This window comes from Gavialis gangeticus, unplaced genomic scaffold, assembly GCF_001723915.1.
Source record: "Gavialis gangeticus isolate Ggan-Ray unplaced genomic scaffold, GavGan_comp1, whole genome shotgun sequence".
In the NCBI taxonomy this organism is placed as follows: Eukaryota; Metazoa; Chordata; order Crocodylia; family Gavialidae; genus Gavialis; species Gavialis gangeticus.
The window spans coordinates 21,448,678-21,474,450 of NW_017728996.1; the positions used below are offsets into that span (position 1 = coordinate 21,448,678).

The following is a 25,773-nucleotide window of genomic DNA, read 5'->3' on the forward strand; positions in this document are numbered from 1 at the left end:
GAAGTGTTATTTAAAAGACGGCAGTTTTGGTGTTTATGAGTACACTAAAAGACAAAACTTGACTACGACAGATAACATTCAAGAGCAACTGTGGGCACTTGCAGAAATATTAACAGTCACGCTGTAAGGTGGAAAAGATGAACAAATTCAGCAAAGAACAACATTCTGGAAGAACAAAATCCAAATAAGCCTTCCTTTCATCTTGTTCTTATATCCTAAAATAGAACAAAATGCTTCACATCAAAACACATGGTGTGACTGAAAACATTGACATACCTGACATATGCCGCTGATGCACATATCCAGAGATTCGATATTACAGCGAGTGCCATCTAGTACTTTGGGGGCAAGCTCTACAATCAAGTTTTTCCCCAACGCTTGACACTTAAGAGCACAAGGTGCACTGGGATCATTATATACAGGAAGCCACTCATACAAATGTCCTTGGTACTTGACATCATTGTAGGCTGAACATTGCTGTGCTCTAAAGTCACCAACATCTGAAGGGCATTCCTAAAAACAAACCAAAGGAAATCATTGTTAGAAAGAAAGCACCTTTTATTTGTGTTCACAGAATCTGATGTATTGTATAAAAACTGCTGAGCAGACATGACCCAGGAAATGGTTTACTAAGGCATACACCTCATATTGCAGGATCCTACCCTAAGGATTAAAACTATATAGCTGTTAATTATTCCACTTTTTGCAGAGAAGGTTACAATATATTCTGCATTCTACTTTAAACAGTGTTGACATCAGGTGGACTACATTATTGATCACAACAGCTGTTCTACTGCTGTTCATACAGTACATTTAGTTGCTTAATTTTGGGTAGTGTTAGAGTGATGTTGTAGCCATGATGGCCCAGAAATTATACAAGGCAAAAATTTGCTTCGTTGATAACTTTATTCATTGGACCATTGAGAAGAAGAATACTTTGCATTCGAAAGCTTGTCCAACTTTATCCCAACTCTACAGTTAGCCCAATAAAAGATATCATTCAAACAAATCCTTTCCTCTTTTAATTTTTTTTTGGCAGCAAAATCTGCTTTTAAAGAATACCGATCTTTTCAATGGTCAAAATGAGATCTATAATACCCTCTGCTTCCATAGCTGTTTTTGTTTAAGGATTTCAAAGTACTTTATGACCATTCATTAATTTTCACAAGGCTGCTGTGAGATAAGGACCACTGTTATCTGCATTTACAGATAAAGAAATGAAAGTATAAAGGAAGTTAAAGTTCAGTGTCACACAGCAAGTAGATGGAAGACTTAGGCAGAAAGCCTAGAACTCCTGATTCCTAGCCTTGCCAATGAACTACAACATTTATTCTTTCTCATGGGAAAAGTCACAGTTAGTTTGTTTGTAAGTAAAATACACCTCAAATTTGTCATGATTGATTATGTAATTCTATTTCTAGTACTAGTAGAGAACTCAAGTTCTTTTTTCCTCAAGCAAATAAAGTTCATTTTTAAATATCTGAAATTCCTTATTTACAGTCTTTGAAATAAATTATTTTAAAGTTTTTCATTGTAAAATTATTCACTTGGTGATATTAGGATAAAGCTATGGCAACAGGAGTGTGTGTGTGTGTATATATATATATATATGGTAAGGATCTGACAAGAGAATATATATTTTCTCTTGTCAGATCCTTACCAAAGTTCTTCTCCTATTAAAAATTATATATTAGTGTAACAGATCTTCTCTCACTAAAGGCTCACTAAATGCTTGTCCAGTATCAATCACTCCATATGCTAAACTTAATGTGTATTCTTCCAAGAATTCCATCCACATATATATGCCAGATGTGAGGCTGATTCTAACAAAGTTTTATTTTTATTGGATAGAAAAATGAAACACTGACATGTCAACTAAACTCATGGAACTTGTTACTAAGTGTCAGCTAGCAAAGCTGCACCTGAACTATGCATCAACGCCATTCATGTTGATGGATTTAAATCCCCCCTGGAAAATGCTAATGCATTTGCAACTACTCTACACAGCACTGGTTACAACTTGGAGTAGCTGGAAGAGAGATTTGGATGAGAAGGGTAAGCGTTGCATTCTGCTTATGAGTCCCTCTTACAGATATCACGTCATCCTCATAGGGTCGAATGACTTACAGAGGAGCTACTGCATTAACCTATGTCCTTTTATAATGGTCTATTTGTTTATTCTAAGCCTTGGTAAGCAAGAGTAGTCAAATAGTGTTACTGACTTCTTTGTGCAACATGTCAAATATCTCATTAAAACAATAACCCCTACGTTTTCAGACCAGTTTGCAGGGGTTTGGGCACACACTTCCAAAAAGTCAATGGGATTCATGCAAGCAAAATCCATCCAGTACTTTGAAACTCCATCTAGTGCTAAACCTTAAGGGAAAAAGTAGCTCAAAATGACAGTACCTTGTTTTTTGATTATGTTTAACATAGGGCAACTCCATTTGGTTGTAATGAGTCAAATTATTTTAAAAGCATACTATTAGGGAACAAGACTGAAAGAAAAATTACTCTGAATCTTAGTTCTGTTCCCTCTTTAAGAATCTGCAGAGGCTATGCTGGAAAGTATCATATGCATACCTAGCCAAATTATTGTCTCATTTCCAGAGGTGCAACTCCAGACAAGTTCCCTGGAATCACACTGTTGTTGTAAATTACAATAGAAACAGGCTCTGCTTTAATCTGGTGCCTCTCATCTTCTATAGAAGAGAACATGTGGGGTGGACAAGAGTCAAGAGACCCAGAATTTAAATGGGCACCACACAGTTCTCTGATAATGCTCTACATCGAGATAAGTTAGCTTTGAACATAATTAAACACAGTATGCCAAACTAGACCTCAAACAGCTGCACAACCACATTTTCATCACAAAGTAGTACAGAGAACCCCCCCCACAAAATAACCATGGAGTGATATCCTTAGACTTGGTATTGACATAGTGCCATTACAATTCATAATCACAAGTGCTGATGCTAAGCCATGACACAAACACCATAATGCTGGCTGTCGCTCCACGATTATTATGCATCTCCCACTGCTTTTATACAAAACAACAGTTATTCCCTCTTCCCCCTCATTTCTGCCTGCTCTTCCTTTGTTCTTTCTTAGCAACTTCAAGGGACATAAAGGGATCGTGGCAGATTTTGTTTAATTGCTCTGATGCATCTACTTTAACATTTGAATGCTGCTCAAACATAGCAGCTTGAAAGAGCCTCAGGCAGGATTCATTATTAATAAGAGCAAGTAGATTGCATTGTGGTAATACCTAGACCGGTGATTCTCAATTTTTTAAACTCAAGACCCTCCAAAACTTTTATGAATTAAGTGGCACCCCATTTCACCTGACTCAAGACTAATTTCACCTGTTTATTTATTACAGAAAAAAATAGAGCAATACTTACATTGCAAAGAACGCAGATAGACCTCAACATGTCAGAATGGTTTTGACACTGGATTTCTATTTGAAATCCTTGGGTTTATCTTGTGAATCATGTGTAGGTGTGTGCACATCTAACAGTGTTAATATTACATGGCATCCTGCAACTCACTCACAGCACCCCCCAGATACTGTAGCACTCCAGGTGAGAATCGCTGACTTATAGAATCACAGAATCCATGAGTGGGAAGGGACCTAGACAGATCATCTAGTCTGACCCCCTGCCATGGGCAGGAAGGAGCACTGGGGGTGGGAGGGGTCATAAGACCCCAGCCAGACTTGGGCCAGGTATACACATTACACTTTTACTTTTGATAAGTGATCAAAAACCAGTCTATACCCATAACAGAGCAGAAATTCAGCACGCATAAACTGGTTTAAAAATGGCGGACCCAGTGTAAGATTTGCTGCCTCTCATCAAAAGATGTCTGTTCTGTTCACTACTGATCTAAACTACACCACGTACAGAAAACTGTTTAACTTAGATGGATTCTGCCTCGGGCTTTTTGAATGTCTCTACCTAGCCCTAGACACCAGCTAAGATCAAGGCCCTGTTCTAGACATAGTAGAACTATGTATAGTGATAAGGTCTATAATTAAGCACAAAACATAGACAAGAGGGAATCCAAAGGGATATAAGAGATAGAAGCAGAATGAACAGTATTTGGGTTTGCAAGTGTCGTATCAGTTCCACTTAGTGAAGGGGAGGGGTAATGAAGGAGAGAATTAGATAAACAGGAAAAAGAAGGGTAGATATGCAGAGAGAGAGATAAGGAAGTCTTGGGAGCAGGCTGAAGTGAAAATATTGTAATATGACTGTCCAAGAGTACGTAATTCATCAGCTACATGTGATGTGTCATAGGTTTACACTGAACAGCAGCATAATTAGTAAAGATTAGAGATAGATGCAGATAGATGGGAGATGCACAGATAGAAAAAAGTTAAATATGCTTGGACTAGAATATATATAAATCAGCTAAGGTGCTCTGAGCAGAACACAGGGAGGGTTAACATTGGATGGTTGGCATGTGAATACCAGGACAAGGATTAAATGAGGTATTCTGAACAGGTGTGAGAACTATCTCCATGTAATGGAAGTATATAATGGAGTTTAATGAATTTATACATGGACAAATCTATAACTGTATAGTATTATTTCTGACTAGGAGAGAATCACTCTGGAAAAAGCTTAAGTGACTTTTTGGCATATAAAAATCATAAATTTATGGGGAAATGGCCCAAATAGCTTATTCAATGAATAGGACCCTAAAGGATTATCTTAAACACTTCCATATCCTGCACCTCATAGCATTAGAATGTAACAGTATATACAAAAATGGAAATATAAAATAGAGGGCTTAAGGAAGATTGAAAATTTCACTGAATAGCAAATAATGAATAGTTTATTTCTCTTAAGTATCAACAAAAAGATTAAAGCATACATACAATTTTTTAAAAATTAAGCAAGTGGCATCACAGACGAGATGAAAACATAACCATGTGACTCATTTAGATTAATAATCCAAGCAATTCTTTTCTTGCTAAGACATCAAACTCATTTTCTGATTGAAATATCATTAATATTATTCTGGGACCTCCTTACGCTGCTTGAGTTCAGTGAACTTACTACTATTCAATTACAAATCCAGATGAAACTAATTTTCTGGTAAAATGATTCTTGTTCTTTTCATTAAAATGGCATACATATTAAGTTGTGCTTCGTTTGTATTCCTCAATATAGATTTTAGTGGTGTAATGTCTCATGTAGCAAAATTACATTTGCAGACAATTTTACATAGTATATATACTGAATTTCTCAAGTGGTTAACAAGAATACCTATGCATGGGGAAAGAAGCTAGTATAAACTCCTAATTTTCAAACAAAAAAATGACTCATAAAATGGGAATCACTCTTTAAAAATAATAATTGGACAATTTTATTTTAAGAAGAGTTAGGCTAGAGGACCTAAATCTGGATAAAGTTTGGTACATCTCCTGGGACCAACGCTTCTCAGAAGCATTCCAAAAAATCTGAAATCAAGGGGGAAAGGACTTTGAGAGATTCAGGGTAGATCTGAACCAGAACTGGGTACCAGACCTATGCCAGACATGACCCTTAAAAGCAGGTTCAGGTGCAAAAGTTATAAATACACAATTCTAGGAGACTCAGATTTAATATTTCTGTTTTCAGCCACCTGTCATTTAAAATATAAAGTTCTAGGAAAGAAAACCTACTCCTGTGGACTTCAAATGGCAACAGACTCGTTAACTCCAGCTGGGGTCAGGCTCCTACCTTGAAATCTTTGAAGACTTTTCAGATTCATAAACAGTCTCATGATAGATTCTCACAGTAATTTTGGTTACATAACCTTTGAAATCACAAGTACCTGCATTAGTTCTATACTTTGCTATTCCTACAGCTTTCAGCACACAGCCTTCTGTTTATTAAAATGTGATAGAGACATATAGGTCTTGTTTGCTTCTCAATCTTTCTATATAGTATGTATATTTTTGTTCTTTTTGCATCACGGATTCTGTATTTAATTTATTTCTGCTAGTATGGAAGCAATCACAATGCAGAAATTGAAATATGCATAGGCATATTCCTGTATATAGCATACAGGGTTTATTCAGATAAGAGAAACTACAAATGTATAGTTGTCTATTGCTGTACTTGCTAGACACATCTTGTTTTATAACATAGTTTAAAATTATTAGGTTATTTGTCTGAACCTGGCATTTACCTTTTCAAGACACAGATGCCAAGTAAGAGGCATTGCTAGTAGACTGGTAGGCCTTTACTTTTGTAATAGTAACTAATAGGGCTGTGTAAAGCTTCAATTGCTGATTCGATTCGATTCGATTCGGTGGAGATTTGGCCCAGTTCGGCAGCCAAATCTCCAAATCCGAATCAAGCCAGGAGACCCTTTAATCTCTCTGAATCAAACTGGAACCCTCTGAATCAATTTGGAGAGATTCGATCATTTGGACATAGACACAGCTTTAAATGTTTTTTCTATATACCTCAAGCTAGCTCGTGAATGCTGTGATGCTGGGCTGGATGGAGTGTCCCACGGGAGCACATGGTGAGGGGTACCCAGCGTGCTTGGTGGTGGACCCAGAAGTGGACCAGAAGCACTTCCGGTCCACTTCCGGGTCTGCCGCAGAGCGCATGGGGGACCTCCCCCCGCATCCCCCAGCTGGTGACTGGTGCCTCCTGGATGTGAGGGGGCATGTGGGGTCCCCCCGTCGCCGATTGCCGAGCTGAGTAGAGCACAGGGGGGAGGGGGTGTCCCCCACGCACTTGGCAGTAGACCCGGAAGTGGACCAGAATTACTTCCAGTCCACTTCCGGGTTCGCCGCTGAGCACACGAGGGGCCTCCCTGCACTCCTATGGGATGCTCCATCTGCCCCAGTATTGCAGCATTCATGAGCTATGCTTTGTACCTTGAGGCATGTAGGAAAAACATTTTAAAACATTTTAAAAAGCTGTATCTATGGCCAAATCGCTGATTCTCTGAATCAGCATCAAATCTTCAGATTTGGGTTTGGCCGAATCAAAGCAGCACAGTGATCCAAATCAACGAATCAAATCACGGTCTCTGATTTGGGCCAAATCCAAATCCAAACCAAATCCAGTCCCTTTCACACACCCCTAGTAACTAACTAGGTTTGTTTCCAGGATCCAATTTTTGCATGTACTAGCCTTTATTCACTAATGGCTTCCACTAATTTCTGCTAGGAGAGATTTAGGTGATGGGCCCAATGGTGGAAAATCCATCCAAAGCTGGGATGTAGGGTGTCAGAGCAATTCAGGGTGTTCTTCAATGGGCCAGTACAGAGCTGGCACACCAGAGAATGTAGGTGGGGCAGGATGAGGAGTGGGAATGGCTTGGTTTCCAAGGGGATGTAGTGGTCCAACATATTTACTGGGAAGCTTCCAATGTCAGACCTCCCAGAGCCATGGTCAGACTGCAGCAGCTGCCTGCCCTTGGCAGAACTCCTGAGGTTGGCAGTGTTGTAACTGCCACCTGCACTTTCTTGGACATAATTCAATCCAAAGGCACCACAGGCCTCATTGGTTCAGGACTGTTTGTGTGAAAATTGTTTCCCCTCCCCCAGAATCAAAGGGGGGAAGGGAGGGAAGGGGAAGGAGCCAAAACAAGTCCACAAAGTGAAATACAAGATATTTTTTTAATAATAAAAACATGATTCTGTTTTAATTATTTAGTTACTTGCCTTCTTCTGGGATATGCCCGCATAGCCCTGTATTTCTCCAGCAGATAATTGATATCAGGAGTTCACTGCTTGTCATGTAAGTAACCTATAATGATTTATGGTACATTTACATCCAGAAGGATTGCAAAGAGCTTTAATAGCTGCAAACCAAAGGAATGTAGCAATATCTGGGTGAAATGCAGCAGCTGCTTAACAGCAAAAAACACCACTCTGAATCAGTTTAGCATGAGACATGAAAAATGCCATATGCAACTCATTTTCAGACAGGTTTGTGTAAAAATGTATACATACACAATTTCCAACATATGATTACAATGACCGCATAGCAGCAATGGCAACTGCAAACTCGGATGTTCATTTATAGATGTAAACACTGAAACTGTGCAATATACACATTTTTGAATATTTCAGTATAAAAATCTGGGCCTGAGTGCAAAGGAAACATGTGAAAGAGGAAGAAGGCAATGCAGTTAACCTCCATGCTTAGGATAAGAATGTCACAGGATTTCTCCTGTTCGAGGGTGGTCAGGAATTGAGTCTTGTACCTCATCTCAAAGATGACATCTCTGGGAAGAACATTACAGGTTAATTTATGATGTAAATGGACTTTCTAACCCTCCAAAATGTGTGATTTCCTAATAGTCTACACAGGACATTCTGAATCAGAATTGGCACTACAGGCACCTATACAGGTGCTCCAGGGTGAGGGAACGGGGGCATGTGTTTATTTAAACATGGGGGAGACTGTGAAAGGGGAAGAGATAGCCCACCCAGACTTTCCCCATTACTCACCATAGGTGGGCTGATAAGCAGCAGCTTCAGGTGGATGCTGAGACAAGAGGCTCAGGCATGCCATTCTCAGAGCAGCCTGACTGGCAAATCAGAGGAGAAGCGGCAGGGAAGCGGCACATGGCGCTGAGACCAGCAGGAGCAGACTGTGTGCCACCCTAGAGGCACTCCCCAAAGAACCCTGGGAGAGGGGCCGCAGAATGCAGCCGAGCCCGGCAGGGAAGCAACATGTGGCACCAAGGCAGCAGGAGCAGGGTGTGTGTGGCAGAAAAGCCACACACACCCTGCAGGAACCCCCTGCAGAGGGGCAGAAGCTTGGGGCCAATCTGGGCAGCAGAACAGTTGGTGGCATGGAGCCATGGGGCTGCAGCAGCAAGGGGCCAGTGCACAGCGGAGAGCAGAATAGGGCCACTGAGATGGACAGCTGGAGTGACAGCAAGAGTGACCTGGCCAGACCCAGCTTCAGGTCAGACACAGCTGAGGTAAGAAGGGGTGGTGACCCATTGGAGGGTCCATATTTGGGCTATGAGGGTACAGGGGGGAGCTGCCAAGCCCACAGAGCATAACTCATTAAAGGGGGAGATAAGAGGCACCCCGCCAGGGGCCTGAGGAAGTATGATCCAGGGTCCATACCAGTGAACACTGATTGATTTTCATTGAAGTTTGCTTCTGGGTTTTCCTTTATGAGAACACTAGTACCTCAGGATTGAGGCGAGTTCAGTTGCAGTGGCCTCAGTCTGTAGCCAATGGACAGCCTATGAGGAGCTGGTGGCCGGGAGAGAGCATCCCTCAATGGTGGGACTTTCAGATGAGAAGTGAACATCTGTAATTGAGACCTCAAGACACCGACATCCGTTCTGGCCTTGGATGTGGTAAGGGTGGGATGAAGGGGAGGCTGGAGCCCCTTGAAGGAACCAGGGTGTGGGATCCCACAAGTCACTTGCTGGGAACTGTCTCCCAAGAAGAAGAACATCAAGTTGTGGCGGGCGAGCAGAAACAGCAACCAGAACACTTGGGTGGTGCTAACTCAGAGACCCAACCTGACATCACCAGAGGTAGGGTGCCAGTCAAGTGGGGAATCAAGCCCTACAACACGTACCAGCAACAGAGACATACAGATCTTATTTGCGTCTCATCTTCTTTATACATAATACGTATATTTTTATTCTTTTTGCATCATGGATTCTGTATTTAAATTTATTTCTACTAGTATGGAAGTAGTCACAATGCACAAGTTGAAATATGCATAGGCATATTCTTGTATAGAGCATACAGGGAGTGGCTGTCAGGAGCCACTTTAATTAAAATGCCCACAGTATCTTGTGTATTCGGTGTCCTGCATTTCAAATTGGTGGAGGAGGTGCTTTAACTAAAGCTGAGTCAAGACGCATTAGTTAAAGTGCCCCTGCCTACATTTTGAAATGGGGGGATACTGAATACACAAGATGGTTAGAATGCTCCAGCAGACTCGATTAAGTGAGTCTGCTCCAGCACTTCCTAATAAGAACATGCTGGAGCACATGTAAAAGTGCCCTAAGATTCCAAAGAACTAATGTCCATTTTGGAAGTGCAAACTCAAAGCCTGATGACATCAATCGAATCTTTAAAATGTGGAATAATAGACAGTGGAAAGAAAACTATCCATCATTAGATTTTAAACAAGTAGTAGAATTTCTGAAACTTTACAGATTATTTGAAGAAATGATGGAAGCAGTAAAACAAAATTACAGGTTAGACTCACATTGTTACTGCAGGTTTTGTATCGAATATTGCGACCTTCACAGTTCCTGAAAAACAGAATGCAAAGGGTTTGATCAGAAATATCAGTAAAAAATCCTACATCTCTTATAACTACTTATTCTCTTGAAAATTGGATTGTTATTACTCTATTACTACTCTTATGTAACTTGTACCCAAAATATAAGCCTTAAACACAAACCTCCACAAAGCGGGCTGCAAATTCTGAAGGTTGCAGTGTTATCTGTCCACAAACAACCTGTTTTTCCTGTTGAGTTTCCCATATCATGATCCCAACCTGCTACGAATGTTATGCAGGACACATTTACGTTGCTGATGGAAGTCAGTTGGCTTCACCAGTGTTTGTCCTGATATATGTGGAAGGGGAGAAGATTCAGAAGGGAATCGCACTGTCTTGGCCATATCGAGCACATGTCTAATGGGCATTAATTCCTCTCATTCCCTTTTTCAATTAAAAGTTAGATGATGCTGTTATACAGTCCACAGGAAATATTGAGAGGTGACAGTCAGCCATGGCTCTGAAAAGCTTTTGAAGCACTGCTCTATACCTACAATCTGTCTTAATTTAAATGAACTATAAATAAAAATATATATATTTCTTAGGTGCCAACTACATGTGAACCCTGAAATCTGGAAAATGCAAACTTTTGCAAAGACTTTTGCTGACAACTGAAAGGGTTCCCCATTAATGAAGAAATTATATATTGCACTTTCCATAAGTACTGTATTCATTTCCTATGAGCACTGGGGGAGTTCACACTAGAAGGGCCAGGTTTTCAAGAATTCCTTAGTCTTGTCACTTTAGGAGCGACCCCACTGACTGGGAGTTTGCATAAAGTAATCTACTACTCATCTCAAATAAGGGAGTCAGAATGCAGACAAAGTAAATAGGTACAGGTAGATATTTTAAATAGCTTTACAAGTAATTACCTTGTAATTAAATGTAGTTTCTACAATCTAGAAGAGTTATGTGAACAGCCACATAGTGCTAATAAAACCTGCCTTCCACACCAACAGAATGAGTGGTAGCAAGCAGTTGCATCTCACAAACTGAATTTACTTCTTTTTGCATCATTTTCAATTTGGCAAAAGATTATAAAAAATATCCAATTATAAAAATATCCAATAAAATGTATGAGAAACTGATAAAAAGGCCAGGTTTCTGGAGGCGTGGGGCAAAACTTAACTCAGCTGATCCAAAGATGCAACCCCCCGGCTCAAAACATTGTCTTCAGTTTCCTACTTGTCCTGGGAATCACTGTGTAACAACATATATGCTAATTATGTTCATGCTGCATAAACATGTGAAAATGTTGTTTCACAGCTTTATATTTCCTAGACATTACAACAACAATAAAAATACACAAAAAACTTTTAAACTATAAATTTGTCAAAGTATAGAAAACACATGTTTTTCCCCCCAGGGGAATACATTAAAATATTAATAAAAAAACACTGAAATTTATATTGCTACAATTTATTGCACTCATTTTACAGTCACTAACACAGTGAAAGAATATTGTGGCTGTTTGTTGAAAATGTTGGTATATTCAAAGAGTTTCTTGCATTCTGCACAAAAAAGAAACAGGAACTGTTTTAATAATGGTCAGCTTTAGCCATGGATTTCACATTGACTGGGATATCACATTACAAGTCTTTATTAAGAAAAATTGATTTTCTGGCTATTATGCCATATAAAGTGAAAACCTAACAATATGGAAATTTAAACATAATTGATACATGTTTTGAATAATGTAATTCAGGAAGAATTCAATAACAAAAGGAATTGTGGACCCAATACTGAAACTCCTATGCACTTCAGTAATCCTTTCTTATAACTACAGGTCTACTAGAAGGACTGTGAGATCAGGACCTATATTAAATTAGTAAGCTTTACACACATAGGTGGATTGAACTTAAAGGGCTAAAGTCAAACCCTTTTATACAGTTTGGATTTATAACACATTCTTCATTAGAAACAGTTTACTTTCCAAGCTCCACAGTGGCTTATCCAAAAGTGTGGTATGAAATTAGTAGGTGGTAGCTACAGGACTTCCTTTTTGGGAAGGAAACAGACCTCTCCAGCAGATGTGAAATGTTTTATGAGGCATTCAGCAGATACCTTCTTCCTAACACAGGCTAATAGCACTACGTTAAGTTTATGACGACACATCAGAGGCTACTAGGAACAGACTCTTGGTTGGCAATCTGAGCCAAGAAGTTTAAAACATCCAGTGTGCCTAAAGTCTTAATTCTTAACTATGTATAGCTAAGCAGAGAATCTGAGACTACTGTGATGAAGACTTCTTCCCTCACCCCATCACTGCTGACCCAGGAGATATTAAGGAGCTAGTGCAGGATTAATGGATAAACTGCAATTTTCATAACATGATAGGCAGGCAGGGTAGGAATTCAAGGTCTTCTACAGCTGTTCAAAAAAGCAACCCCCTACACACTACTGCTCATCTCCAGAAGCAATGAGATCACCATTCTTCCTTCAACTCCCCTTGAGACAGCCACTTAAGGGAGTTTCTCCAGGGTGGAGAATGGTTGGGCAATCAATATCCTTCATGTAGCACAATTGGTTGGTTTTGATTAGAAGAACACCACCCATCTTGCCACTGCACACTGTGCAAAACATTCCACTGAATACATCTGCTAGGGACATACAAACAGGTATGCATAACATAGATTTGGACATCTACTTCCTAGTGGTGGGAACTTTGTGTAACATAAAATGAGTCATTCTTGCTCTTTAATACCCCAGTACAGAACAGCAGTTGAGCACACAATTAAGAAGCCTAGGTATTTATCTAAAACGTTACTGATTCTTATGAAAACCATTGCATACAAGGTTATTTGGGTAAATGTGATATCTTTTATTAGACCAGTGAGTGGTTCCCAACCCTGGGTCGCAACCCAAATAAGGGTTGCAGGGGCAATGCCAGTGGCACTGCACCCAAAAGACGAGCCACGTGGCATGCCGGGCCCCCCGCCCCCGGCCACTGCTGCCACACTCCACTCACAGCAGCAGCACGCAGAAAAAAAAAGAAAAAAAAAAGTTGGGAACCACTGTATTAGACCAACTAAATACATTGGGAAAGATGTTCTTTGCAAGCTTTGAGGGACAAACACCCTTATTCAGGCATAAGAGAGAGTCACCTCTCCAATGCCTGAAGAAGGGTGCTTGTGCACAAAAGCTTGCAAAGAACAATTTTTCCAACTATTTAGATGGTCTAATAAAAGACAGCACATTTACCCAAAGAATCTTGTCTGCTTATGTCCTTAGACCAACACAGTTACAACCAACAACTTATGAAAACCATTAGATTTCACCCCACTTGACTCACACGAAGAGAAGAAATAGTGTTTCACAAGACATTGTATCATAGGTGAAGGGGACAGAAAACCACAGCACAGCTGAAAAGGAAGATATAGATGAAGTGTGTAGCTAACCTGCCATTTAAACATCTCCTTAGAGAATATGAGGCTCCCCCTCCACAAGTCCGAGAGCAATCACTCCAGGCTCCCCAGGCATCCCAGCCACCTTCTTTATCTTCATCAGAGCGTGTAATTCTGGAGGTCTATAAAAAGCAGAGGGGAAAAAAAAAGCCTGAATCTGCTTGGAGTCTATTAGGTTCTTTCGCTGATTATTTCTGTGTAGAAGACTACTGAACTTGTAGAGGGCAATGATATATTCAGAGATGTATGTTTAAGATTAAAGTCCTGTTTTGAAAAAGAACATTCAAAATTGCAGCAAGTTACAAATGGCAACACTGTTGGAACATGAGAGGTCATCAAGACTGGCCTCCTTTTCAGAGAACTGTATTAGCCAAATACCCTGGTTTGTTATCCACTGCTTGCTTTATTACATGCTTTAGAACAGAGCTCCCAAGAGGCGTCCCAAAGAAAGTCTGCAAATTTTCTTTGTGCCATCATACTGTTTCCTATATCTTCTGGTATCAGGCACATGTATTTTTGTTCATACATGCCATAATGCTGATCTGATGGCAACACCAGTTTCCATGATGAAGAATTCTAGATGTGTAAAAAATTGTTTCCAGAGAAAAGGAAAGGCTTGAGAGAGAAGTGTCTCTCGCACTTAAGGCACTGGCCTGTAACTAGGGAAATGTAGGTGTAAGCCCTGGTTCTTGCTCATACTTCAAGTGTGACTTAAGACAAATCCCTTACTCTCTGCATCGCTTCCCCCTCTCGCTCAACAATAATACCATAGGAAAAGGGAAAACAGTCCAAAGTAAAAAAAAGTATTGTACCATTAGTTGAACACTAAGAAGCAGGTTAGTTTCTTTGACAGAAAACAAGGAGTTAAGAAGGCTAAGTTTATAAATCTTTTATAAATTTATCTAAAATATTACTGATTTTTATGAAAACTAGATTTTATACCACTTGACCCACACAAAGAGAAGAAACAGCATTTGAATTTATACAAGTTTTATATAAGTATAAAGAGCCAGCCAGTAATGCTTGTTTGTCGTTCAACATTTTTAAAGTGGTCTTTCTGGTTCCATCATGACACTAATATGAGAAACCTCTGGACAAATTCCCACCCAAACTGCTTATAACTTAATTAACAAGGGTTGTTCAGAGTGTAAGATTCTGCAAACAAAAACACATTACATTTTGTCCTACCAAACCAGAACTACAGTATAATCTCTTCACATGAAATATACTTCCCCAGTAATACAGACAGAGTAATATTCCAGTCTGCACAACAGTCCAGCTGTTTTAATTGGCAAAGCAGCAGTATTTTGACTTTTGCTTTTATTTTTATAATACCAGAATATGGTACACTCATTCCAGCTAGATTATTTTTAAAACTTCTCTTAGATATGTTTTAAAAAGATCAGATCACATTATCAATACCTATTTCCTATACAGACAATATAGGCTGTCTGCAAGTGTTGTTTGCCCACAGTTCTTGCTGAACTCACAGGGAGCTCTGGATGCTCATCCCATACCAGGATAAGGACCAAACTGCATGGTTCAGTGTTTTTAATTAAACTGAACATGACAAACGACAGAGAGTAGCTTTTTACCACTCAGAAGAATGCTTAAATGCATAGATGCATTTCATATACCAGGATTTGTAAGGGCCAGCAGCAGGAACCCTGCAGCAGAACACTTTGCCAAAGCAGATCAAATAGAGTCTGGCTCTGACCACGCTGAGGTCTAAAATGTAACATAACTTGCATTACAAACCTTCAGTGTCCTCTTTTAAAAGAGCTACAGTTCCTATTTATTATTCTAATCTAGAACAGTGATTCTCAACCAGGATGCTATCTAGAGCCAAAAAATGAGTGAAAACTACTAGCTGACATTTTCAGAGGGGTGCCTTGACTCCAAAGAGGTTGGGAACCACTGATCTAGAGCAATTATTTATTTGAATAGGAAGGTCAAATTAGCAGCTTCCTCAAATACCGTTTTCTATTTTCAGTATGATTTTTTATTTATAACATACTTTTGTCCTTTCATGCTTGGAATTTCCAAAAACTTTTCTTCAAAAAAAAATGTACTGTGTAGTAGGGGTGTGTGAAACAGGCCATATTCAATTCGGATTTGGCCCAAATCAGGGACAGTGATTTGACCCGTTGATTCGGAACACTATCCCCGATTTGATTTGGCCAACTCTGAAGTTTCAATGCTGATTCAGAGAATCAGCGATTCAAACATGGACATAACTTTAAAAGTTTTCTCTACATACCTTGAGGTAGCAGGTGCAGCTTGTGATTGCTGCAATGCTGGGGCGGATGGAGCATCCCACAGGAGTGCAGAGGAGCCCCTGCATGCTTGGTGGCAAACCCAGACCACTTCTAGGTCCGCTGCTGAGCCCATAGGGGGACCTAGGGTGCCCCCCCCCGACCCAGGAGGCACCAGTTACTGAGCTAGGGGGGCACAGGGGGCCCCCTGCACACTTCCTGGCAGACCCAGAAGTGGACCAGAAGAACAAAAATATGTTCCCCACACTGCATATTTGCAGCGGCGGGGTCTCAGAACTAGATACCTGGATATCCAGGTATCAAAATAAAACCCACAGAAAAAAAGCAGGGCAGGGCACAGTCCTGAGGCACCTGAAGGCTCGGGACCTCCAAAGAGATGCTTTGGTAGCCAGCCAGAGCATCGCTATGCCCCGGTGTTGAAGCATGCTGCCACCATGTGCAGGCAGGGCAGACAGGAGCAGTGCAGCCTGCACGGACCCTGGCTGTGTCCCAGGTAAATAAGGGACTGGGGCTGTGGGGGACTGGAGCCAGGGGGTTGCTCAGGAGTAGGTCCCCCACCTACCCTCCGCACAGCCCACAGCACCCCCCCCCCCCACAGCAGCAGCCCAGCAGGGTGCTCAAGGCTGTCCTGGCAAAGCCCTCCCTGCCCCAGCTGCCTGGCCCCAGAGTGGCTTGGCCCCAGCTGCCTGGCACCTGTCACTGCTTGTAGCAAATCACACGGGCCTGGCCTGTCTTGGCACAGTGCCGTGTGCCTTCAGGCAGCTCTGGGCCACTGAAGCTGTCACCCAGGGCCCCACGCCGCTCACGGGGACTGCCTGTTGTGCCAAGCTGGGTCCTGTGTGCACGGGCCTCATGCACCATCAGGCTGAATTGGTTTTGTGCATTCAGGACTTGGCCCGGTGTGACAGGCAGTCCCCGCGAGTGGCGCAGAGCCCCAGATGACAGCCTGAGCAGCCCAAAGCTGCCTGAAGGCGCATGGACCTGTGTGGCATTGCACCGCACCAGGCTGGGCCACACCCATGTGATGTGGCGGAGGCAGCGCCGGATGCCAGATGGCTGGGGCCAAGACATGCTGCCCCACGCCATGTGGGGGGGCTATGCCAGGAGGCCCTGAGTGCCCTGATGGCCGCTGCTGCTGTGCGTGAGCTGTGGGCCATGTGGAGGGGGGGCTGGGGCTATGCAGGGGGGTCTCTGGGCACTGAGGAGGGCTCTGGGCCCTGAGGAAGGGGCTATAGCTCCTTTGGGGAGGATTTGGCCCCTGTGGGGGCTGCGTGTTATTTCTGAGTGTTGGTGTAAGGAGTAATTGTTAAATTAAGCAACAGTTTAGTTAAACAAAGAGCACAAACCACAACATTCATAATAATAATTTTTTTCTTTTAAAATTTAGGGTTTGTTTGTTTTTTAGAAAAGTAAAGTGTCATCATAAAATTGCCAAATTTTAACTGTCTTCCTGCCAGCCAAAGGGTAATTAGATTCCAAAAAAGCGCAAAAGAAGACATTTTCTGTTAACCAGTGTATGACATAAATGAGGGAGCAAAGCATCTCAGTTTGAAACATAACGAACTTACTTAGTCTAACTGTATAAATCGGCAGCTTCTTCACCTTCTTGTTCCCTAAAGGTTACCAATTTGACAAACGCTTACTGCAAGCTTTAAAAATGTACACAGGCCAGCTAACTGTTCCAGAAATGATAGAGTCCTGCTCCGCCTACATCCCTGAGGAATATTAAAGTCAGCACTGTGGGGGAGGGGGGGTTCACTTCAGATGCCAACTCTGAAATGTGGGATCCTGAAAATGAACCAACTGATTCCAATATGAGCAGAAAGTGCTCAGCACCTCTTAGGGAATCACAAGTTAAAAATCAACAGAAGAATCACTTTAAAAAAATCTGTGTGTAAAATCAAAGATTAAAATTATCTCCTCTATTCCAAAGGCAAATGAAAATATTGTTTTACCCTATTAAAAAAAAGAAAGCAAAACTTGATGAACCTTGCAATGCAAAAGAAAACAAGTTCAGTGACTTTCTCTCAGAAAGCTAATTTCTTTGGATGGTTACGGTGATAACTTCTAAAGTAATCAGAACATTGTTTTTATTAAAACCAGCCACATGATATTAACAGACAGAATGTCATTTAGAGCCCTAAATAATGTACAATTTTCACTTACTAAACTTTTTGACAAAAGCCATTTTTCCAAACTGTAACTAATTAAAAAACTCTAACTTACTAGGATGATCAAAGTAAAAGTTTGTGCCAACAAAGCCTTCTTCATAATCATTGATTAAATCAGTGCCAACAGTGTTGATTTAAACTCCAGCCAATTCAATCCATTTGTCCCATGGGAAAGAGTTGAAAAGCCGCTTGAAGCTGGCCTGGTAATTTATTAGCAAAATAATATTGATTTACTAACTGTCAGCTTTCATAAAATCTACATATTACATTTGTCTACACTGTGGTACCAAATTCAAGTAAAAGAAAGAAAAGATCATCAAAGTTCTGATTTAAATCAACAAGAGCTTGGAAGCTCACAGTTAGGATTTAAATCAAGAGCTAATTACAACTGGGCACAGAAGGGTAATGTTCTGCCTAGGGACTATATCCATGGCTTGCTTGTTAACTGATTTTTCATGCTTTTGTTGATTCAAGCCATAATTCTAATACTCTTTGGTAATGCAGCTCTTGTATATAATTTTCCTTCAGATGTTTAACTTCTTTAAATAATGAAGTGTTACACACACACAATCTAAGAATGAGTGTTTTGTTTTATATGTATAAAATATAGTGATTAAAGAGAGTCATTGCTGCTACAGCAAATTCAGACCAAATAACTTAGAAGAGCTACAAAGGTAATTCCATACAAAACTGAAATGATTTGTTCTTTCTATGCAGTTATATGCACCCCACTTCTATTCAGTCCAGATACTGGAATCCATTCCTGGTGTAGAATCACAATTAGGATACAGGAACCACATTCAATAGAGTTCTATTTCAAAACCTCTACAAAGTATTACGGGGAATTTGTTCCAATTTACATGCAATAATTGGTTTCTAAATATTTCATCAAATTTCAGGGTTTTTGGTTGTAGTCATGCTGGTCTAAGGACATAGGCAGGCAAGGCTCTTGGGGTAGATGTGATACTTTTAAGGCAACCGAGTAGTTGGAACAAAGGTTTTTGCAAGCTTTTGGGCACAAGTACGCTTCTTCAGGCATAGGGAGACTTCGCTACTGTTCCTTCGAGATCTCAGAACAACAGCAGAGTCACCCTATACCTGAAGAAGGGTACTTCTGCCTAAAACCTTGCAAAGACCTTAGTTCCAACTATATAGTAAGTCTAATAAAAGATATCACATCTACCCAAAGAACCTCATCACAATTTCCACAGTTCTAGATCTACAATCAACTTTAAAGTAATATCATCTAACAATCCATCTAACTGCACAAGGTCTGCACATGGCTCTATACTACAAGGATCCAACCCCACAAGTATATTATGCACCTGCTGAGACGTGTTGAGTGCCCCCAACTCCCAAATAGTTTAGAGGGAACTGAAGATACCAAGTAGATCTGAGGCCTAGTTAAATGCAACTTGAGCCCTTAACATGGGCCACTAAATAGAAAAGACCCTTGCACTTTGTAAAACTCAATTAAATTTGCTAACTCAAAAATAAATTAATCTGAAGAGCTCAAAAAATAAATCTTTTTTTCACCAGTTTCCCGTCTCTGTTTTGGGGTCCTATTTTGTCTCTGCTACCTTTCAACATGTTTATGAGTGCCTTATTCTGTAAATTAACATGCTTAGTTTTGATGGCATTACTTACATGTTAATGTGCTCTTCAAAATTAATAATCTAGGCAATAATCAAGGCAAAAGTGGGCACCAAAAACTCAAATAATGTCCAAAATATCTCCAGGGCTGAGAACCAATATGAAACAAAGATTGTTATTGTGGAATGTAATCCCTAATAAACAACAGCTACATTTACCTACATTACAAATCAAACAAAATGCTGTAATATGGTGAGTAAAATGGTTATTTGGCCAAATTTTTGTTTGGCTATCGTGAAAGATGACAATTATTCTGAATTTGGTCATGCAAACTTCAAAGGAGGTAGGGTGCCAGAAAATTAAGGTCAGCTTATGTTGTTTTAGCATTATTCAGACATCTATTACCTAAGGTCTGGATATATAAATGTTTAGCATTCAGTGTAAAAAAAAAAATCAACCCCTTTACACAAACACTGATACATTAGATGCTCATTTTCCACAGTTTTTATACAGATTTTCACTTTTAACATGCACATACATGCCAAAATACAAAAGCATTGCCCACTGTTCCTTTTCCTGTTTCTAAATTAGTTTATACATTGGAATCGGTGCCACAGACAGCATTTTATGATGGAAACTTCAATTCATGAAAGAGAAAATGGGCCAGATTAACTTCTGGGCCCCTGGCAGCAGTCACTCCACCTGGAACATCAGTGTAGCAATACAGGCTGCCCAAAACTCACAGTTCATGTGGAAACCAAGAGCCAGTGATCCCCCCAAAGTGGGTAGGACTGGATGGAGAAGGGGAAGGGAAAAGGGAAAGGGAAGGGGAAGGACCAGACAGCGTAAGAATAGATTCACTGTGACTTACCAGCATCCTCCAACAACAAGGCTCCTGAGGAACCCTGAATGCATATTAAGATATCTTACCTTAGTGGAGCAGGTCTTAATGGGGAAAGACTCTTGAGCAAGGACTCGGTATGGAAGTCAGAGTTTATCTACATGAGGAACTTTGCCAGCACAGCTATACTTGTATAATGATTTATAATGGGGTATAATTTAAGGATTTATAATGGCTGGTATAATGGGGTAGGTATGCCAGCATCACTCCCTATGCAAGCATTTTCTTTTAGATTAGATTAGTTTAGTGTATGTCTCTCTATAGAGGGGAGTTAAAGATCAGCTTAAATAAATAAATAAATAACCAACAAGACACTTTAAATCTCCGCAAAGCATGTCCATTCAGGGAGGTATAGGAATATAATTATAATTGCATAGCTATACTGGTAAATTTCCCTATGTAACAAGACTTAAGTGTTTACAAGCCCTAAAATGACTCAGAAGAAATTAATGCCAAATTAGATGATGGACTGAAGGATCTAAATGTCACCCAGGCCCACTGAAGCCCCAAATTAAGAATTTACATAGTACAAAGAGCTAGCCTTCTGCACTGGGGTGAATTATTTTCCCACTGTGGCAACACACAAATATTAATTCCATTCCAGTTTTCAGTGTTTTCCAAAACACAAAGGTATGTAGCGCTTCAACTCATGTATATTTACAACGGAGCCCTCTAGTATTTTCTTTTGGTCACAACCACTATGCCTCCAAGCAGAGGAAGCTCAAGGAAATATGGCATTGAAAGAAAAAAATATGCTGCCCGAGTGGCTCTATGATGTGAATCCCAGATTCTTCCTTCCAGACATTATACTTAATGGGAAACATATCAAATTGCACTGTTGACCATATTCACAAGCAGAGTATGTAATTGGAAGAGCCACTGTTTACCTGTGGATAATTGCTGGATATGCCATTCATCTGTACAATCATATTGTCACAGGGAGAAACCAGGGGGAAAACCCCAAGGAGCCTGGGGGGAACCCGGGGAGCAGGAGCTGGTCAGGGAAAGAAAAGAAAAAAAAAGCAGCAAACAGAAAGATTCTTACCTTTAGCCAGAACCGCAGCAAAGCCGGAAATGGCGGCAGGACCCAAGCGGCTCGTTAGCCGCGTTTTTATAAAGTTGCGGCCAGCTGATAACAGCAGCTGCAGGAGCTGGCCTAGGGAGTTAAAAGGAGCTGCGGGTCAGGAGAAAGGAGAGAGACCAGCTGGAGCACCGGAGGGCGAATCTCTTCCAGAGTCCCCTCGGAGGGGAGGAGCGTGGGGGTTTGCATCCTGCAGCCCCAGAGGAGAGAACAAGACCCTGCAGGAGGAGAGCGCTGCCAACAACGAGACAGGAGGCGAGAGGGCAGAGCAGAGACTTGGAGACAGAAGAGAGCAGGAGAGGTTTGAGACCCGGAGTTGCCCACAAAGGGTCAGGAGAGTCGACAGAAGCCAGAACGCCAGATCAGGTGGGACCGTAGAGGGGTCGGACAGCCCCAAGGAGGTACCCCAAGTGGAGGCTGAAGGGCACAGTCAGCAGGAAGGGCGACGGAGGATGGGCAATAGCTGCATAGAGCTGCCTCACCAGAAGACGTGGGGGAGACGTGCCAAGGGGGTTCATCAGGAATACAGTGAACCCACAGGCTCAACAGAGAATGAAGGGGAGGATGTGGAGGACTACAGGTTGACCTAGACCCAAGTCTAGGCTTACCAAGGGACTCAGAGGCTGCAGCCGGTGGGAATAGGGTAGGCTGTAGGAATAGGCATAAAAGGGGGCAAAGACCATCCCTTGGTAACTGGTGTTTCTTTGCCGGTGATATACTTTGTGTTTTCTTTTGTTGCCCACTTTTGGAGGGGTTGTGAGGTGAGGAGCCCAGATAGGGTTCAACCACGGGCAAGGCCAGTCAGCTGTGAGGAGGATGGTAGCAAAGGGGGGCTTTAACCTGGACTTTCCTATAGCCTACTAAGGAAAGGGCACGAAGCCCCAGCTATCGGAGGGGCGTGGCTGAAGACCATTAGCATTCATCAAGGTGGGGTGTAAGGGCGAGGTAGAGGGGAGGTGAAGTGACACTGTCCCACAGTCCCATGTACGAGAAATGCCGATAGTCAAACCCCACCACTGGGATAAGATCGAAGTCGTGGCAGGCGAGATTGGGGAGAGACTATCCTGGTCAACGACACCGACTCGGCGGGACCACAGGGACGGACAGGCGGACAACTCCAAACATCCAGGGACGCGTAGCGTGTGACCGGATGTTCGAAACCAGGGTGGTACACGTATCTTTTACTTTGGCTAGTATGTCTATGGCTTCACTAGAATTGGCTTCATGTTAAGGTCACATATGAAAATGATTCACTACTCAACACTTCATACAATTTGAAGTGTAGAATGATGATTACAAATTTGAAAGAAATTATACAAAATGACTGCAACTAAACAGGTGAACAGTAAAAATGTATTTTCAGACGCAAAAAATATCAACTAAAATCTTGAGTCCATAGGACAAAATGCCCATTGTCTTCAGTGGGGCTGAGTAATACAAATGCCACTTAATTCATACTGTTAAACTTATTTTACCTGTATGCAATAATGGATTTTAATTTGGGGGGTTTTTGGTTTTGCTTTTCTAAGAGGCTCATACATTGGGTTACAATTACAACACAGGAAGTTAGAGGGGAAATAAACAATGTGCCTGATTTTTAGAAACATGAAACATTTTTGTGAACTACATTAGTCACTTTAAGCAAATAAAACCTTTCTTTAAGTAATCCATTTTAGTGCTACTAATACAAACTTGATCTAAGCTTATTCATAATTCCTTGTGTAAGGTCTTGCTCTGCAATTGTGTAGAGGGGTCTGTCCACAAGTCCAGTTTAATTACAGTGTGTTGGAGTAAAAGATGGCAGTGGGGGCACTTTAACTAAAGGTCATCAAACGAGCTTTAGTTCAAGTGCTCCCACCGCCATTTTTACATATGGGGACACTGATGTGTGCAACCCTGTGGCACTTGAATTAGAGCAGCTCTGAGAGCTGCTCTACTTAATGTGCTGCCCCCCCTCCCCCACTCCCCTCCAACTGTGGAGCACATGTAAATGTGCCCAAGGACTTCGTTACAGGATATCCCTTAATGTTGTAAAGCCCACGCTTTTGAAAAGCAATCTGGTAAAGCACAGATTGTCAGTTAAGGGGAAACAAAGACAACAGATGGATTTATCTAGTAAAATATAGAACTATATACAGGGCCCAGGTAGTTTGGAATCTCTACAGTTGCTTTTAGTACATTAAAAATTGGGTTTTGGGGAACAAAATATGAAAATGAATCATGCATTCAGATAATATTCACTTTGCAATTAATTTGGATATTAAACTACAAGCAAATCTGAGAACTGGAATGCTTTTCAATATTGTGCTGCTTATCAGATAATTTCACACGGACACTACAGAACTCACTTTAGGCACTGTCAGGACAAAGTTAGAGGTTTTAGTACGGGGGCTAGGGATACCTGAGGCTTTTGGCATCCAGGAAGAGATGAAATGTAGCTTGGCAAAGCAGCACTGGCAACAATGAATAAGCACATTATCTGAATGTTTCTAACAAAATGATCAAGAGTGAAGTAGTTAACAAACCACTGACACTAAAATGTATGTCATTAGATTTCAAAGATAAACAACCTTATTTAGAAGCATGGAAGAAAACTTCATGACAGATTAAACAGAAGGTATAGAGAGATACAGTTAATGGAATGAAATTCTGTCTGGCGTTCCACAGGAGGTTAAACTGGCTGGCCATTAGGGTCCTTTCTGGTTATTAAATCTATGAAATTGTGACTAAGAGTAGTTCCCATGTGCTTAAGAGATATCATTTTAAACCACCCGTTAGAAGGCACGTGGGCCAACAATTCATCAAAAACATCAAGCCTAAATTTTTTAACCTGAAAAATCAGGTTATTTACTTAGCTACTATATTTACTCAAATCTAACATGAGTTTTTTTTCCCCCAAACAACATGGGGACCCAATGTGGGTTCTGGACCCCACAGAGAGGAGACAAGTCTCTGGGGGCCTATTGAAGGGTCTGGGTGAACCCAGAGAGAGGGGCTGTGTTGGTGTGACCTATGGAGGGGTCCAGGTGAACCCAGAGAGAGAGGCTGAGCATGAGAGATCTATGGAGGGACCCAAGAGGGCGGATGCACAGGTCAGGGAAAGCTGACAGCTGGTGGACTGACTCCCAGAAACTCAATTGGCCCATGTGGGGCCAGGGCCCAAGAGGGGTCAAAAAGTTAAAATAGACCACTGCAAAGACTGCCAGAGCTGGGGGAGCCTGCAGATCTCAACTGGCCCAAGGCAGGACCAGAGTCTTGGAATGGACAGGCCAAAGGCCCATGTATAGCTATAGCCAGAAAGGAAGGGATCCAGGGGCATGCAGCCCAGGATGAAGATGACTAGAGCAGTGCCATCTGAGGTGAAGGGTTTGAGGAAAAGGGGTCCAAGAGACTAAGCCAGGGCCAGGGAGCCCAGAGGTAAGAACGAGCTGGGGTCAAGAGGCCTGGTGGTCTGTAGCCCAAAAGGGGCAAGAAACGGGTTTGGAAGACCACAGCCCAAGAGGGGCATATGACGTCAAGGAGGAGCCCAGGAGTTAGATCCAGATGACTTAGAGAGTGGTCCTGAGTAAGAACTAAAACTGCCCCCTACTGGGGCTGATTTGTGTGGAGGGGCTGCCTGTGGAGGGGAAGCCTCCATGAAATGCTACACTTGGGCCACCCCTGGGGAAGGTGAGCATGGAGCACCAGAAAGCCTCAGCTCCCACTGCCTTGTGGGTTACTCTGTGGCGGGGGAAGGCTAAGGGAAAACACCCTGATGGAACAGGAAGGGGAGAAAGTGGGACCAGAAAGGTTCAGAGGTCCACAGGGGCCAAGAAAAACTGGGGCCAGATGGGTCTACGGGCTCAAAGTAGGGTCGCAAAAGAGTGGGACCAGAAATGTCCAGAGAGCCAGTAAGAGGCCAGGAATGGAGTAAGGCCCAGAGGCCTAGAGAGTAGCTGGGAAAAGTGGGGACCAGAAGGGTCCAGGAAGAGACAAAAGAGTCCTGGCAGCCCCGAGAGGGGCCGGGTGAGAGACTAAGGGGCCTGGCAGCCAAGGGAGAGGTTATGAGAGACTGAGGGGTCTGA

At 41.8% G+C, this 25,773-nt stretch overlaps 1 protein-coding gene across 2 annotated transcripts in view; it reads right to left on the reverse strand.

Moving 5' to 3' along the window:
- ADAMTSL3 (ADAMTS like 3) overlaps positions 1 to 25,773 on the reverse strand; it is a 433,784-nt gene that overhangs the window by 227,509 nt on the left and 180,502 nt on the right. For both annotated transcript variants that reach the window (XM_019504116.1, XM_019504117.1), the window contains exons 3-5: positions 13,682 to 13,809; positions 10,209 to 10,254; positions 277 to 513 (exon numbers count right to left, since the gene is read on the reverse strand). In XM_019504116.1, the coding sequence (XP_019359661.1) occupies positions 277 to 513; positions 10,209 to 10,254; positions 13,682 to 13,809 (411 nt within the window). The remainder of the gene's footprint in view (positions 1 to 276; positions 514 to 10,208; positions 10,255 to 13,681; positions 13,810 to 25,773) is intronic.